This window comes from Dipodomys ordii, unplaced genomic scaffold (genome assembly GCF_000151885.1).
Source record: "Dipodomys ordii isolate 6190 unplaced genomic scaffold, Dord_2.0 Scaffold56, whole genome shotgun sequence".
NCBI classification, from domain to species: Eukaryota; Metazoa; Chordata; class Mammalia; order Rodentia; family Heteromyidae; genus Dipodomys; species Dipodomys ordii.
In genome coordinates, this window is record NW_012267272.1 from 7,227,494 (window position 1) to 7,242,804 (window position 15,311).

The 15,311-nt window shown below is 46.0% G+C and overlaps 1 protein-coding gene across 1 annotated transcript in view; it reads right to left on the reverse strand.

Moving 5' to 3' along the window:
- Window positions 1-2,191: 2,191 nt before the first annotated feature.
- The window catches only part of Mkrn1 (makorin ring finger protein 1), a 24,521-nt gene continuing 11,401 nt past the window's right edge, over window positions 2,192-15,311 (reverse strand). Inside the window, exons 2-8 of the mRNA XM_013021684.1 lie at window positions 12,246-12,374; window positions 6,570-6,799; window positions 6,049-6,275; window positions 4,300-4,514; window positions 3,507-3,617; window positions 2,952-3,090; window positions 2,192-2,621 (exon numbers count right to left, since the gene is read on the reverse strand). Of these exons, the coding sequence (XP_012877138.1) occupies window positions 2,412-2,621; window positions 2,952-3,090; window positions 3,507-3,617; window positions 4,300-4,514; window positions 6,049-6,275; window positions 6,570-6,799; window positions 12,246-12,374 (1,261 nt within the window). The 3' untranslated portion in view covers window positions 2,192-2,411. The remainder of the gene's footprint in view (window positions 2,622-2,951; window positions 3,091-3,506; window positions 3,618-4,299; window positions 4,515-6,048; window positions 6,276-6,569; window positions 6,800-12,245; window positions 12,375-15,311) is intronic.

Below are 15,311 nucleotides of genomic sequence, written 5' to 3' on the forward strand. Positions count from 1 at the left end.
AAAGCCAGCCCGGGCAAGAAAGTCCCAGTCTTATCTCCGATAAACCAGTAGCAAACTCGAAGTGGCACTGTGGCTCAAGTGGTGGAGCACTCGCCTTGAGCTGAAGAGCACAGGGACAGTTCCCAAGCCGAGTTCAAGTCCCATGACCAACCAAAAGAAAAAAAGGTCAAAGGCAGGCATGTGTGTGTGCATGCATCAGAAAGAACTTGCAAAAAGTGCCATCCAAGCCTGGTAATGTGCTTCCCTAGCATGCATGAGACCCTGGGTTTGATTCCTCAGTACCACATACACAGAAAAGACCAGAAATGGCGCTGTGGTTTAAGTGGTAGAGTGCTAGCCTGGAGCAAAAGAAGCTCAGGACAGTGTCAGTCCCAGAGTTCAAGCCCAAGGATTGCCCCCCCCACACCGAAAAAGGATCAAAGGCCTTGAGTTCAAGACCCAGTATTGGGGTCTTGCATGCGTGCACATACACATCCCCATCTGAGAGTTACACACATGAGTCAAAAGATGGTTTTCATTAAACACACACACACACACACTTTCAAAATGCCAGTTCTACGGCTTTCTTTCTGGGCACTGGGGGCAGGTTCAGCAGATGTGCATGGCCATGAGTGGTGTCTTTCCCAGCCAGAAGTCTTGTGGACCCTGCAATAAGCAAAAAGCTGGGTGGTTCCAGCTGGTCCTGCTTGTTCCCCTATGTCTCTAAGCAGCATTCCTTCCTACTTCTTTTTTGTGCTGGTATTGGGGCTTGAACTCAGGCACCCGGGCACTTGTGCCTCAGCTTTTCAGCTCAAGTCTAGGACTCTACCACTTGAGCCACAGCCTTTTTTTTGGTGCTTCATTCCTGATTAAGAATCTCACTAACTTTCCTGACTTCAAACTCAGAGCTTCAGTTCTGTCTCCTGAGTAGCTAGGATTATAGGCATGCACTACCATGCATGGCTTCTTGTACAGTTTCTAGCAGATTCCGTGTGTGTAAAGAAGCCTCTTGCCCCAGCCAGCCTCTACCCCAGGTGTAGGAACCAGTAGTTGTCCTTCAGATCTGCATGCTTCAGAATAGCTCATTTCACAACACACAACGCCAGCCTTTTTTTAAATTGTTTTATTTGGGAAAAGTGCTTCTTACAAAAGGGCAGCTGCAAAATACAGAGACCTCTGCAACAATGACTTCATTTTTCTTTTCTCTTAAGGTGAAAGAATGGGTGGGAGCCCAGGTTAGAAGCAGAGGATGGACACGTCAGGACCATCTCCCAAGTTATTTTTAGGAAACAGCAACAAAAATGCAAAGGTAAAATTTCCCACCAAGGAATTCTAACAACTTAACTTTATCCTGTCCCGTGGATCTCCATGCCCTCCCCCTTTCGTGGCGAAGAGTGACTTATGACTGCAAGTCCATTACTCCACTACAGTAAACACCTTAGAAAACAGTCTACCTGCGAAACTCAGGGGTGGGAGGCAAACACCCACAGGAAACAAACACCAAAACCTGACAACAGAACTCCTCACGTGAGGACAAGGGTTCTTCCACAATGCTTGGACCAGAAAAGGTAGACCACAAACATTTAAATTAAGATGGTGCATCCAAGACCCAGCTTGAACTGCTCTGCTGTATGAGTTAGGCAGGTTGTTTGGCCTCTTATGTTGAGTCTCATTTCTCAATGATAGGACAGACAGACAGAGCTAGCACTACAGACACACTGTGTAGTCCCACCTGCCACACAAGGCTGAAATGAAACCACTAGCCCATGTTGAGCCTCTATGGCTAACACTGGATCTGTGGGGATGGGAGCAGCGCCCATCCCCCTCCCACACTAGGCCACGGGGGCCTTCACCGATGGTCCTCCACCTCACCTTTCTTTCATGATTTTCCTTGTGTGTCATTAAACAAGAGACCAAAACCACAGGACAGGCTTTGTGGTGGGGATTTGCCAGGTTGGGGACAGAGAGGAAAAAAAACAGACATGCAGACTTCACTAGAAACCTCAAGAATCACCTTCTGTGTCCATGTCCAAAACAGAAAGCTAATGCCAGCTCAGGTCCCTGGACCCCAAAGCACAGCGGTTTTGAACTTGTTTCAACCCAGGGTGTGGAAAAGTCCATCAACACAATCTGCCTCAAAACAGAAGACGCAACAAACCTACACTGTCTGACAGTTATAGTCATGTTACCAAAAAGAAAAAAAAAAACCCACTAACTTTAAGATTTATTTTTGTAACTTTTTGAAACAGAAAAAAACGACACACTGTTGGGGGGGAAAGGTGAGGGGTGGAGGAGCAGGCCCTAGGTAATGATCACTACAGCACCTGGAGTTTAGAAGCCTGCCTGGGAGAGCCACACGCAGCGCCACACAGCACAGGGGACAGCTATGGTCTGAGGCCTGGCAGAGCAGTTCTCACAGCACGCAAAAGCTGCTATAAGTCCAAGTCATAAAAATCTTCCAGCTCATCGTGAAACAAGTCCCACTCATCCTCAGAGTCTGTCAACTCGTCGTCCCCACCTGCAGCCAGAAGCATAAGCAACATCTCGCCCAGCTCAAAGGTGACAACCTCCTCTTCGTCTTCAAAGGGGCTGCTGTTCTCTCTTTCCTCAATGAGCTCCCAGAAGTGGTTCCTTCGTTGGGCCTGTAAAAGACAAGGCCCTTGATAGGGGATGGCACTGCATGGCGGTGGTGTCTTCTAGCCAGTGGCTTGTAACACAAGCCATCTACAGCATCCGAAGAGTTCTCATTTCTGGTCCCATCTCCATCTCCCCTCCAGCCACCTGCTGTCAATCAGGCTAAGGTCCTCAGCACTTGGGTGTCCTGTCTCCTCCCCCTCCCCCGCCCCCCACCCCACCCAATAAGTTCTCCAAGGCTTGTTTCCTCCTTAAACTTAGTCCTATGTGTTGTTTCCCCTATAACATAATGTGTACAACTAGCGTGTATATTTTCCCCTCATGAGAAAATCAGTTACCCGGTATCGCCTCGAGGCTCCCACTTTCTGTCTCTGCGGCTCTTCTCTCCGGCCATCGGGGTACGCATGCTTGTAGAAACAATTACCCCCAAATGGGCAGCTCCCGCGTCCTTCATCGAAATACCTACATGCCTTGTTGCTGGAAAGGAAAATAGTGCACACCTTGTTCACAGTGGGCTTCAGGCGTGGAACAGATTGTGTGCAATCTCTGGAGGCTGAGGCACACCTCACAGCGCTCCTCAGTGTGGCTTAATAGAAACGTGTACTGATGGGCAAAACTGACTAGAAATAGTCAGGAAGAGTGAAAATATTCTAGAAAGACAACACACCAAGATAATAAGAGGACAGATGTTAACATGGACCCAGAACCAAGCAGAAACTCCCCAGGTTTAACTACCAGTAGCAGACTCATTTCATGTCCCTTGGAATGTAACCCCAAGATTGCATCATAGGCAGAGACAGAGCCATGAGGGGTGAAAATGCAAACAGTACTGGGAAGTGAAGTGTAGGAAGAAGGCACTGCTCCACACAGCCCTTCTCGCAAGGTGCTCATACCTCATGGCCTCCTTGTACTTCTGAATGAGTTTCTGCTTTTCTTCTTTCTCCTCCACCCAGTACTCACTTGGAATGACAAAGTTAGATGTGATGCGGCATTCGGGGCAGGACCTGGGAGACAAGGAACAGGCTGCAGTGCACGCACTTTAACACACCTCCCCAGACCCCATGCTGCCTCCAGCCAGGAGATGGAGCTGAGAGGCCCAGGACACTTCCTGAAAAGGTTCCGCTGGCACCTGCTGTCCCTTCTCTAGAGGCAAGACAAACTGCTTTACAAATCCAACCCAACGGCTAGCTAGCTCATTGGGAAGAAAAAAGAAAAAAACCTGGTTTAAGCAAAAAAAGACATTTCACACAGACTTTTTCTTTCATTTTAAATAAATTTATTTTCTTGTAACTTTGCTCTATGTAGTTTTTGTTCAGTTAGGAGAACAATCTTTAATAAAGGATGGTGGACTATACTGGCTAGCTTAATGGATAGAATAGGAAAAGAAACCTAAAAACGTGAGTTAACATACATTCAGAGCGACATAAGGCTTGTTCATAGAGCGTAAACAAACTGGCTACTTCGTTTAACAATCTCCTCAGAAAAAGCATGAAATTCCTTAAAGAAAACTAGATAGGTAAGACTGACTAACCTAGCAGGTAGCTGAAATACAAGGATTCAAGTTCCTCAGGTTTAAGGTCAAATGCATGCATTCAAATGAAGTCCACCTGGCTGGAAGTTGGCACCAATACTATAAATTCTTCCCCCAAAGAGAAAGCACAGATGAAGGTTGGAGAGGAGTCTCACTTTATGATCTTGCTCTCAAATTGCTTAGCACTCCTCCACTTGCGAATGCATTTGAGACAGTAGGTGTGGTTGCAGTTGGAGAGGATGCCAAAACGGCGCTCACTGGGATTGGCCTTCTCATAGACCACTTCCATACAGACGCCACACACCATGTCCTTACTGCGCTGCACGGCGAACGAGAGCTCCATGTCCTTCTCGTGGGCCTCAATGCAGGACTGCAGGAAAGGTGAGAAGATGCACTGTCAGGTATCTGCAATCCTGAGACTTCAATGCCTCAAAGGACTCTGCTCCTGATCTCACTTAATTATCTGCTTTCTCACAGGGGGACCACCTGTAATCTTAGATACTCAAGAGACTAAAATATGAGGATCAAAGCCAGCCTGGAGAGGAAAGTCTGTGAGAATCTAATCTATTATCCTGCAAAAGGTAAGACATGAAGTATGACAAGTGGTAGAGTTTCAGCCTTGAGTGGAAAAGCTCAGGGACACAAGCTCTGGAATAGGTACTAAACCCTCCATTCCCAGCCTTACTCCTCACAAAAACCTCTACTTTCTGGCTGGGATCAGTGGGCTCATGCCTGTAATCTAGCTACTCAGGAGACTGAGTGAGTAGAAAAGTGAGACTCTGCTGGGCACAGGTGACTCATGCCTGTAATCTTAAGTTACTCAGAAGGCTGAGATCTGAGGACAGAGGTTCAAAGCCAGCCCGGGTAGGAAAGTCCATGGAAGTGGTGCTGTGGCTCAAGTGGTAGAAAGCTAGCCCTGAGCTGAAGAGCAGAGGGACAATGCCCAGGCCCAGAGTTCAAGTACTGCTACTGGTGTACCCGCACATATGCACACAAACACACCACTCATTCTGCTTTCTTCACAGGTGAACCCAAGTGCAATCCACCTATAAAAGGATCCCACAAGTGACTGGACAATGATGAAGTGAACTGTGCAACTCGTGGGTAGAAATGGGAGAGTATGAGAGAACGGATGACACTGTACTAAAGGAAATGTACTTATTATCTGATGTATGTGAGTGTATCACCTCTACAATAATAAAAATAAATTCTAGAAAACAGGACCCCACAATACGCTAAAATCAAACTAGAAGTACTCAATTTCATGAATTGAAAAATTACTCAAATTTTTTTCTACCCTAAACAGCAACTTCTACCTTTGCTGTCCACCACGTTGAAGGAAGGTTTTCATACTGTTAATTTTCTGTTTTCTAGATGGAAAGTTTAATTATTAATTAATAATTTAATTAATTAATTAAGCTGACTTAATGCTTGCCTCGAGCAAAAGAAGCTCAGGGACAGTGCTCAGGCCCAGAGTTCAAGTCCCAGGACCAGCAAAAGAAAAAAACCCAACAAACCAAAAAAATAGTCTGATGGTTTGATGCCTCAGTACCACAGAAAAAGCCAAGAGTGGCACTGTGGCTCAAGTAGTAGAGTGCTAGCCTTGAGCACAAAGAAGCTCAGGGATAGTATCCAGTCCCTGAGTTCAAGCCTGACTAGCAACCCCCCCCCCAAAAAAAATAGCCTGGGTAGGAGGGAGGAAAAAAAAAGACAGCCTGAGTTTCTCAAAACATGACTTTTTTTTCTTGGAACAGAGTTGTGCTAATCATAGACTAGTTTTCAACTTGCAACCCTCTGCCTCCGTCTCCCCAGTGCTGTGATTTAGAGTGTGCACCACCATACCCAGAGGGTACCATGACTTCCTGACCTACCATCCCATTAGCCCAGAGAGGACTTGCACTTACTTTGATGTGCTGTGACCTCTGGGCTGCATCCATGGGGTGCAGGACCTGCAGCCCACACATGTCACATGCGTCGCCATGGAGATACACACAGTTCTCCCCATAGCGGCACTCTCCCACCGCAGCATAAGGGCACAGCTGCTTCTTGCTTTCCACTGCCGCCTGCTCCTTCTCAGATTCCACCTCAGCCCCTGAGCCCTGCAGGGGTGCTTCAGTGCAGGAAGGGGCAGCTGCAAACACAGAAGAACAGTCAAGGCCGCAACAAGCAAGGCAGATGGATATACAAAAGAACTACAGGCAACTGACAACCTAACCTAAATTTTACTTCAGCTCCAGCATAGTCTATTGAAACTTGGTTGTTCCCACATTCCCCCTTAGTATTTGTTTTTTGGGCTTGAACTCAGGGCCTTGAGCTCACTTGGATTTTTTTTTTCCCCCTACTCAAGGCTAGCTCCACTTCTGGCTTTTTGTTGGTTAATTGGAGATAAGTGTTTCATGGACTTTTCTCCTCTGACAATACTTACTCCGGCCGCAGTATGGCTGCCCAGGAACGAACTCGATGGCATTCACCCAGTCCTCGGGACCTGCCCCACCTACAGCTGCAAGGTTTGGGTTTCCTGACTCAGCTTTGCCGGTATCCATTTCCGTGAGCTGTCCAACTCCAGAAGGGAGACTTGAAGCAGCTAGAGATGGTTCTGTGCTCGGATCTGTAGCAGTCGCTTCTTCCTGTTTCAATGGCTTGCTGTGTTCATATCTGCAAATCATTAGAAGTATGTTTACTATCCAACTATACATAGTTCCTCCCTGCTGTTTGTTTTTTATTATCTTTTTTATTTTGCCAGTCCTGAGGGCTTGAACTCAGAGCCTGGGCACTGTCCCTGTCCCTGTGCTCGAGGCTAGCTGGGCCACTTCCGGCCTTTTCTGTGTATGTGATACTGAGAAATCGAACCCAGAGCTTCATGCATGCTAAGCAAGCACTCTACCACTAAGCCACATTCCCTGTCCCTTCTCTGCTGTTTGTAAACTCTTTCCAAACTTTAGTGCACACATACTCCCTCAGTCTGATACAGGGGAGTATTTTATATCAACATGAAAAGGAAAAATGTACTTATATAATGTACAGAATTAATCTTTTCCATATCTACACATCACTGCTTTCAATTTTTGCGTTCTCCAGTCTCCCCATTCTTTTCTTGACAGTATTTTTTTGTCTTTTCTTTTTTGGTACTGGGGATCGAACCCAGGACATTGCACTTGCTAGGCAAGCGCTTTGCCACAGAGCTACATCCCAGCCCTCCCCATTCTTTTCATCTACAAACATTAAACTTCTCTCCAAAACAGGGAAGAACCCTACTTTAAGAAACAACTTGCTGCTTTTGATAAAGCTCAGCTCTTCTAGCCTCACATTGAGAGTATCAATTATGCTCGGTGTAAGCCTGAACTGCTGTCAGCTGCAGCGTGTGACTGGAGGCTACTGCAGTGAAGCAGTGCTAATGAAGCATATGGTTGGAATCAAACCTGTGACCATGGTCCCACTCAGCAGACTAAGATGTGAGGTTCTGTTTGAAGACACCTGGGGACTTGTCTCCAATTAACCAGTAAAAAATTGAAAGTGGAGAATATGGTTCAAGTGTCAGCTCTCAACAAAAAAAGCCAAATGAGTGTGAGGCCAAGTTTAAGCCCTAGTACCTGAGGGAAAAGAGTATTTCATGGTTCTGTGGACCATGGTTTGTTTTGTTTTAGGGTAGAGCCTACATTTTTTTTGGGTCCGGTCGTGGGGCCTGAACTCTGGGCCTGGGTGCTGTCCCTCAGCTCAAGGCTAGTGCTCTACCTCTTGAGCCACAGCGCCACTTCCAGCTTTTTCCTTTTTGCTTATGTGGTGCTGAGGAATCGAACCCAGGGCCTCAGGCATGCAAGGCAAACGCTCTACCACTGAGCCACCTTCCCAGCCCCCTAGTTTTTTTTTTTTTTTTTAACTCTGGAGCTGTACCAATTGAGTCACAGCTCTAGACTTGTGGTTTTGTACTAGTGAATTGTAGGTAAGAGTCTTATAGACTTTCCTTCAAAGGTTGACTTCAAACCTGTGATCCTCAGACCCCAGCCTCCTAAGTAGGTAGGCTTATTTATAGGTGTGAGCCACCAGTGTCTGGCTTTGACATTTTTCAATAATTTAAAAATAAACACTTGGGTGGGGCAGTGGCCTCATGCCTGCAATCTCACCCACTCATGAGGACTGAGGTCTGAGGATTGTGGTTAGAAGAGCCAGCCCAAGCAGAAAAGTCTTAGAGACTTATCTAGAACAAACTACTCAGAAAAGCCGGAAGTGATACTGTGGTAGAGCACCAGCCTTAAGCAAAAGAAGCTTAGGAACAGCACCCTGTGCCTGGAATTCAAGCCCCAAGACTGGCCAAAAGAAAAAAAAGAAAAGCACTGCAGCTGCTCTCGGACCCTACCAGCCTTGCCCACATCTACTGCATCATTAAACAATAAAGTAGAGGTTGGGAATGTAGCTTAATGGTAGAGTGCTTGCCTAGTGTGCATGAAGCCCTGAGTTGGATTCCTCAGGACCACATAAACATAAAATCAGAAGTTCAGGGACAGTGCCCAAGTAATAAATATACCTAGACATTTTCTAAAATGAGGAAAAGAGAAGAAAAGTTTTCCTCAAGTCCTAAACAGAAGTCTACTGCTGAATGGTGATCTAACAGGACTATGGCACCACCTGGATAGCTATGGAGGATGAGATTCTGAGGATTGTGGTTCAAAGCCAGCCCCGGCTGGAAAGTCTGAGACTCTCATCTTTAATTAACCACCAGAAAACCAAAGTGGTGCTAAAGTGCTTGCCTTGAGCAGAAGAGCTGAGGGATAGCATCCAAGACCCGAGTTCGAGCCTCACAACCAACAGCAACAAAAAAATACCAGAAAAACTGACCCCTCTGGCTCTCAGCACTCTGAGGCAGAATGTTACAAGCAGCCCTGGAAGCAGCCTTGATTACAACTGCTTCTAACCTTTGCACTAGTCTCAGAAGAGGTAAAAACGGCAAAGATGAAATACATGAGGGGGCTGGGAAGGTGGCTCAGTGGTAGAGTGCTTGTCTTGCATGCATAAGGCCCTGGGTTCGATTTCTCAGCACAACATAAGCAGAAAAAGCTGGAAATGGCACTGTGGCTCAAGTGGTAGAGCACTAGAGCCTTGAGCTGAAGAGCTGAGGGACCCAGAGTTCAGGCCCCACGATGGGCAAAAAAAAGAAAAGAAAGAAATTCATCATCACTGACAAAGGAAATACAAATCAAAACAATGCTGAGATTCCATCTCACTCCAGTTCAACTGGCCAACATCATGAATTCCAACCACAAATGTTGGTGGGGATGAGTACTGCAATTCAAAGCCAGCCCGGGCAGGAAAGTCTCAGACTCTCATCTCCAGTGAACTACTCAAAAACTGGAAGAAGCTATGGCTCAAAGTAGCAGAGCACTAGCCTTGAGCAAAAAAGCTCAGACTGCACCCAGGCACTGCATTCAAGACACACAACCAGCAAAACACACAGCATTAAGCATAGCTGGGCACTAGTGGCTCATGCCTGTAATCCTAGCTGCTCCTCAGCAGGCTGAGTGAGATCTGAGGATCATGGTTCAAAGCCAGGAAACCATGTCTGTTTTTAAAATATTATATTGTCATTGTAGGGGTGATACACAGAGGGTGACAGTTACAGGAGTGAGGTAATGAATACATTTCTTTTTGAACCATGTCACCTTTTTCCTTGCTCTGTCCCAGATTTTCCCAGCTGTCCCCATCCACAAATTGTACCGTTTTTTCCAGTGTCTAACAGTACCACTGCCTTATTTGTTCAACCTTTGTCCCACACCTTTTCTGTCCTTAACCCTTATCCTCTCAGAGACAAAAAAGACAAAAACAGCAACTACAGGGCTGGGAATGTGGCTTAGCAGTAGAGTGCTTACCCAGTATGCATGAAGCCCTGGGTTCAATTCCTCAGTAACACATACACAGAAAATGCTGGAAGTAGCACTGTGGCTCAAATACTAAGAGTGCTACCTTGAGCAAAAGCAACTCAGGGACAGTGCCCAGGCCCCTGAGTTCAAGCCCCAGGACTGGCAAAAATCAAAACAAAACAAACAACAACAACCAAAAAAACAGCAACTATAATAACAACAACAAAATCTGTTTCCATTTCTTGGAGTTCACGTTATATGCATATAGCTAGTCTTTGTAATCCTCTCATATGAATATCCTCCTCTGGTCTCACTGTGTGACTGACTGACTGTCTAGAGTCCTATATAATTTATCACATCCCAGTGTATTTTTCTCCCCAGTCCTGGGGCTTGAACTAGGACCACTGCTGGCTTTTCTGTTTATGGGTACTGGAGAATCCAACTCTGGGGCTTCATGCCTGCTAGGCAAGCAAGCACTCTACCACTAAGCCACCTTCCCAGCCCCCAGTGTAATTTTTGACCAGCCAGTGTGTATACTTGTAGATTTATAGGCATATTCTAGTTACTACAAATGAGGGGAACCATGCAACCTATGTTTCTTCTTGTTCAATGTTTCCAAGTCTTCCCATTTCCTTACAAATGGTACAACATCCTTTTTTCTATCTAACAGGGTATCCAACAGAACACAAATGGCACCACACACACACAACTCGCACAACCATGATGACTGAAACATTGTTTGCCACAGTCAAGATATGGGATCATTCTATGAGACTCTTATCTTCAATTAATTAACCACCAAAAAACCAGAAGTGGAGCTGTACTAGCTGTACTAGCCTTGAGCAAAAAAAACTCAGGGACAGCCCTGACTTCAAGCCCCAGGACCAACACCAAAAAAAAGGGGGGAGGGACATATATATATTCATATTTTTAAATGAATAAGATATAAGAATATTAGTTCTCTTTCTTCATCTCCCCTCCTGTAGTACTGAGGATTGAATTCAGGATCTTCTGTATGATAGACAAACACTCTACCACTGAACTGTATCTCCTGTCTTTTCATCTTTTGTGTGTGTATACCAGTACAAGGGCTTGAACTCAGGGCCTTGTGCTCTTAGTCAGCTATCTTGCTGATAGTGCTCTACCATTTGAGCTATATCTCCAGTTCTGGCTTTTTGCTGGTTATCTGGAGGTTAAAGTCTCTCAGACTTGCCTGCTTGGGCTGGCTCCAAACTCAGATCTCAGCCTTAGTAGCTAGGATTATATATATGATAGGTCACCAATATTTACTATTAAGTTTGTTTAAAAAAATAGCTGGGCGCTGGTGGCTCACTCCTGTAATCCTAGCTATTTAGGAGGCTGAGATCTGAGGATCACAGTTCAAGCCAACCTGGACAGTAAATAGTCCGTGTGACTCTTCTCCAATAAACTTCCAAAAAACCGGAAGTGGTCCCGTGGCTCAAGTGGCAGAGTGTTCACCTTGAGCTAAAGAGCTCAGGGACAGTGTCCAGGCCCAGGCCCAAAGCCCCACAACCAACAAGACAAAACAAAAATAGTAATTATTATAATAAAACACCAAAAGTAGCCAGGCACCAGTGGCTCATGCCTGTAATCCTAGCTACTCAGGAGGCTGAGATCTGAGGATCTTGGTTCAAAGTCAGCCTGGGCAATAAAGTCTGTGAGACTCTTATCTCCAACAAACCACTAGAAAACCGGAAGTGGTGCTGTGGCTCAAGCGGTAAAGCGCTCACCTTGAGCTGAAGAGTGCATGGACAGCGCCCAAGCCCAGAGTTCAAACCCCACAACCGACCAAAAAGAAAACGACAACAAAAAAAAAAACAAACACCAGGAGCTGGGAAGGTGCCAAGCAGATGCCACCACATCTAGCCCTCTTGGTGGAAAGGAGTCCTTTTGAAAGTATTAAATAGTTTAATGGTATTATGTATAAAACTAGGCATTTTAGGGGCTGGGAAGGTGGCTCAGTGGTAGAGCACTTGCCTTGCATGCATGAGGCCCTGGGTTCGATCCCTCAGCACCACATAAGCAAAAAGAAAAAAGCTGGCAGTAGCGCTGTGGCTCAAGTGGTAGAGCACTAGCCTTGAGCTGAAGAGCTGAGGGACAGTGCCCAGGCCCAGAGTTCAGGCCCCCTGACCGGACCCCCCAAAAAATAAAACTAGGCATTTTTACATTTCTTTCTTCTCCTAACCCATCCTTGAACCAAAAAAATGAATTCCTAAACAAGTTCTTACCTGCAGCGGTCTCCATAAATACAGTACCCACGTTGAAAATACTTGCACACTACACCATACGGACTGTCAGAGAGGTCGTGGGAGTAGCGACAGTTATCTCCTTCCTTACAAACCCCGTGCATAAAATACCTGGAAAAGGGACCACAAAGCTAGATGAAAAGCCAGTCCTAGAGAGCTCGTGCTAAGACATTTTCCCAGTGAAAGAAGCAAGAAAACCGAAAGGGAACCTGGACTGTGTGGCCAAAATCACCTACCGGCCAGTCTGTAGATTGAAGTACTAAATCTTTTACTTGTTTATAAATGTATTTTGCTTTTTGTTGTGTTGCTAAACAGAATTTTGCACCTTATTGCAAGCACTTTACCACTATCTTAAAGATTTATAGTCACTACAGGTCATGTTCGACCACTGTCATCATATTACAGTTGTAGTAAGGTAGTTTCTTATTTTCCACTGACTTGAGCCACAATGGCAGCTCTATCTAAAGAACAAATCAAAGATAAAGAGAAACTAAACTACAAAATATCAGGCTACAGCTTTGTGTGTCTGAGTTCAAGAAGCTACTTTAATTCTTTAAAAGCCATGGGTGACAGTGGCTCATGCCTGTAACTCTAGGTACTCAGGAGGCTGAGATCTGAGGATCATGGTTCAAAGCCAGCCCAGGCAGGAAAGTTCATGGGAATCTTATCTCCAATTAAATACTAGAAACCCAAAGTGGTGCTATGGCTCAAGTGGTAGAGCTCTAGCCCTGAGCTGAAGAGCTGAGGGATAGCATTCAGGCCCAGAGTTCCAGCCCCATGACCGACCAAAAACAAACAAAAACCAAACAGGTGGCTCAGTGGTAGTGCTTGACTTGCGTGCATGAGGCCCTGGGTTTGATTCCTCTTGTCTTGTTATCTGCTCAAAATGCAAGTTGAGAAGAAAAAGTGTGAAACAGGACCCAGAAGAGAAAACTGTAGATGGCTCTCAGTGGACAACAGTGACACAGCATTCTGCAGAATGAGGTAGAGAAATGTGACAATAGTGGAACAGCGGAGAAACAGACATCGAAGCTGGGTGGCACTGATGGCTCATATGCTTGTAATCCTAGCTACTCAAGAAGCTGAGAACTGAAGATCTCGGTTCAAAGCCTGAGCAGGAAAGTGTGACTTTTTTTTGGAGGGGGGGGAGTCTGTCATGGGGCTTGAACTCTGGGCTTGGACACTATCCCTCATCTCTGCAGCTCAAGCCGCTTGAGCCACAGTGCCACTTCCAGTTTTCTAGTGGTTCATTGGAGATAAAGAGTTTCAGGGACTTTCCTGCAGGCTGGCTTTGAACCATGATCCTCAGATCTCAGCCTCCTGAGTAGCTAGGATTACAGGCATGAGCCACAGGTGCCCAGCTTTCTGTGAGACTCATCTCCAGTTACCCAGCAAAAAAAGTGATGTTTTGTCTTAACTGAGAGAACCCTAGCCTTCAGTGGCAATAAAACACAAGTAACTTCAGAGAAGGCCAGAGTTCAAGCCACAAGAACATCCAAGATCATCCCAAGGCAGAAATGTAATTTGAATCTCTGGAACAATCTGGAGATGAGGCCCAGGAACTGGTATTCCTCTAAACTGTACCTATCTTCCTATCACAAGCTTCAGTCAGGGTTCATTTTTCTTCTGCCTTTTCTTTTCTTTTTTTTTGGTCGGCCGTGGGGCTTGAACTCTGGGCCTGGGCTCTGTCCTTCAGCTCTTCAGCTCAAAGCGAGTGCTCTACCACTTGAGCTACCGCGCCACTTCCGGTTTCCTGATGGTTTATTGGAGATAGGAGTCTCACGGTCTTTCCTGCCTGGGCTGGCTTTGAACTGTGATCCTCAGATCTCAGCCTCCTGAGTAGCTAGGATTACAGGCGTGAGCCACCAGCGCCCTGCTCTTCTGCCTTTTCTTTGATTGGTCTTTCTCCTGAGCAAGATCCTGAAGATTTCATCTTGGCAGACCAGAATTCACATAATATGCATCTACCTGGGTATGAATGTGGTTGGCCTGTAGAGGCCACTGCTGTCCATGAGTCATGGTTATTGAGATAATGACAGCAGTCAGTACCTTTCTTCAAAGCAGAGTTCTCTCTGCTTCCTGCCTGTATGCACTGAGCAGCTTTCTTCCTCTTAGGCCTTTCTACCAGATTTTCACCTTTCCATAGACCTAAAAGCAAAAAAGCAAGTCTACCATGTGTGAAATCCTCTAAAACTAATCAAGACAAAATAAAACTTTCCTCAAGGGCTGGGAAGGTGGCTCAGTGGTAGAGTGCTTGCCTTGCATGCCTGAGGCCCTGGGTTCAATTCCTCAGCACCACATAAGCAGAAAAAGCCAAAAGTGGCGCTGTGGCCCAAGTGGTAGAGCACTCGCCTTGAGCTGAAGAGCTGAGAGACAGCGCCCAGGCCCAGAGTTCAGGCCCCACGACCAGCCAAAAAAAAAACACACACAACTTTCCTCAAGGCATGTAGCTCTATGGTAGAGCACCATTTTTTACCCGCTGCTGTTAAGTCTTGGTCTCTATCCTTAGAACTGTGCTATCACCACCCAATTATCCCTGGTTGGTTAATAACAGGTTCTTGTGCTTCTTGGATCCTTCTTTACAGCAGTCCTAAGGGTAACATGCTACCTTCACCTTCCACACAAACTCAACAGGGAGGCCATCCCAGCGAGGTTTGAGTTTTGGGAAGCTGGTCCTAGGGCTTGAACTCAGGACCTGGGTGCTGTCCCTGGGCTTCTCTGGCACAAAGCTAGGGCTTTACCACTTCAGTGTTAGGTCCACTTTCAGCTTTTTCTGTAATTAATTGGAGATAAAGAGTCTCACAAACTTTCCTGTTGGGCTGGCTTTGAACCATGATTCTTAGATCTCAGCCTTTGGAGTAGCTAGGATTGGGGGTGAGAGTTATTTGGGAACCAGCTTTTTCTTTTCTGGAGGTATGTTTGAGACCAAGACTCAAACTTGGTATTCAACACTTGCTTTCACTCACTGGCTGGTATTTTACAACTTGAGCCACAGAGCCAACCATTCAGGGTGTGTGTGTGTGTGTGTGTGTGTGTGTGTGTGTGTGT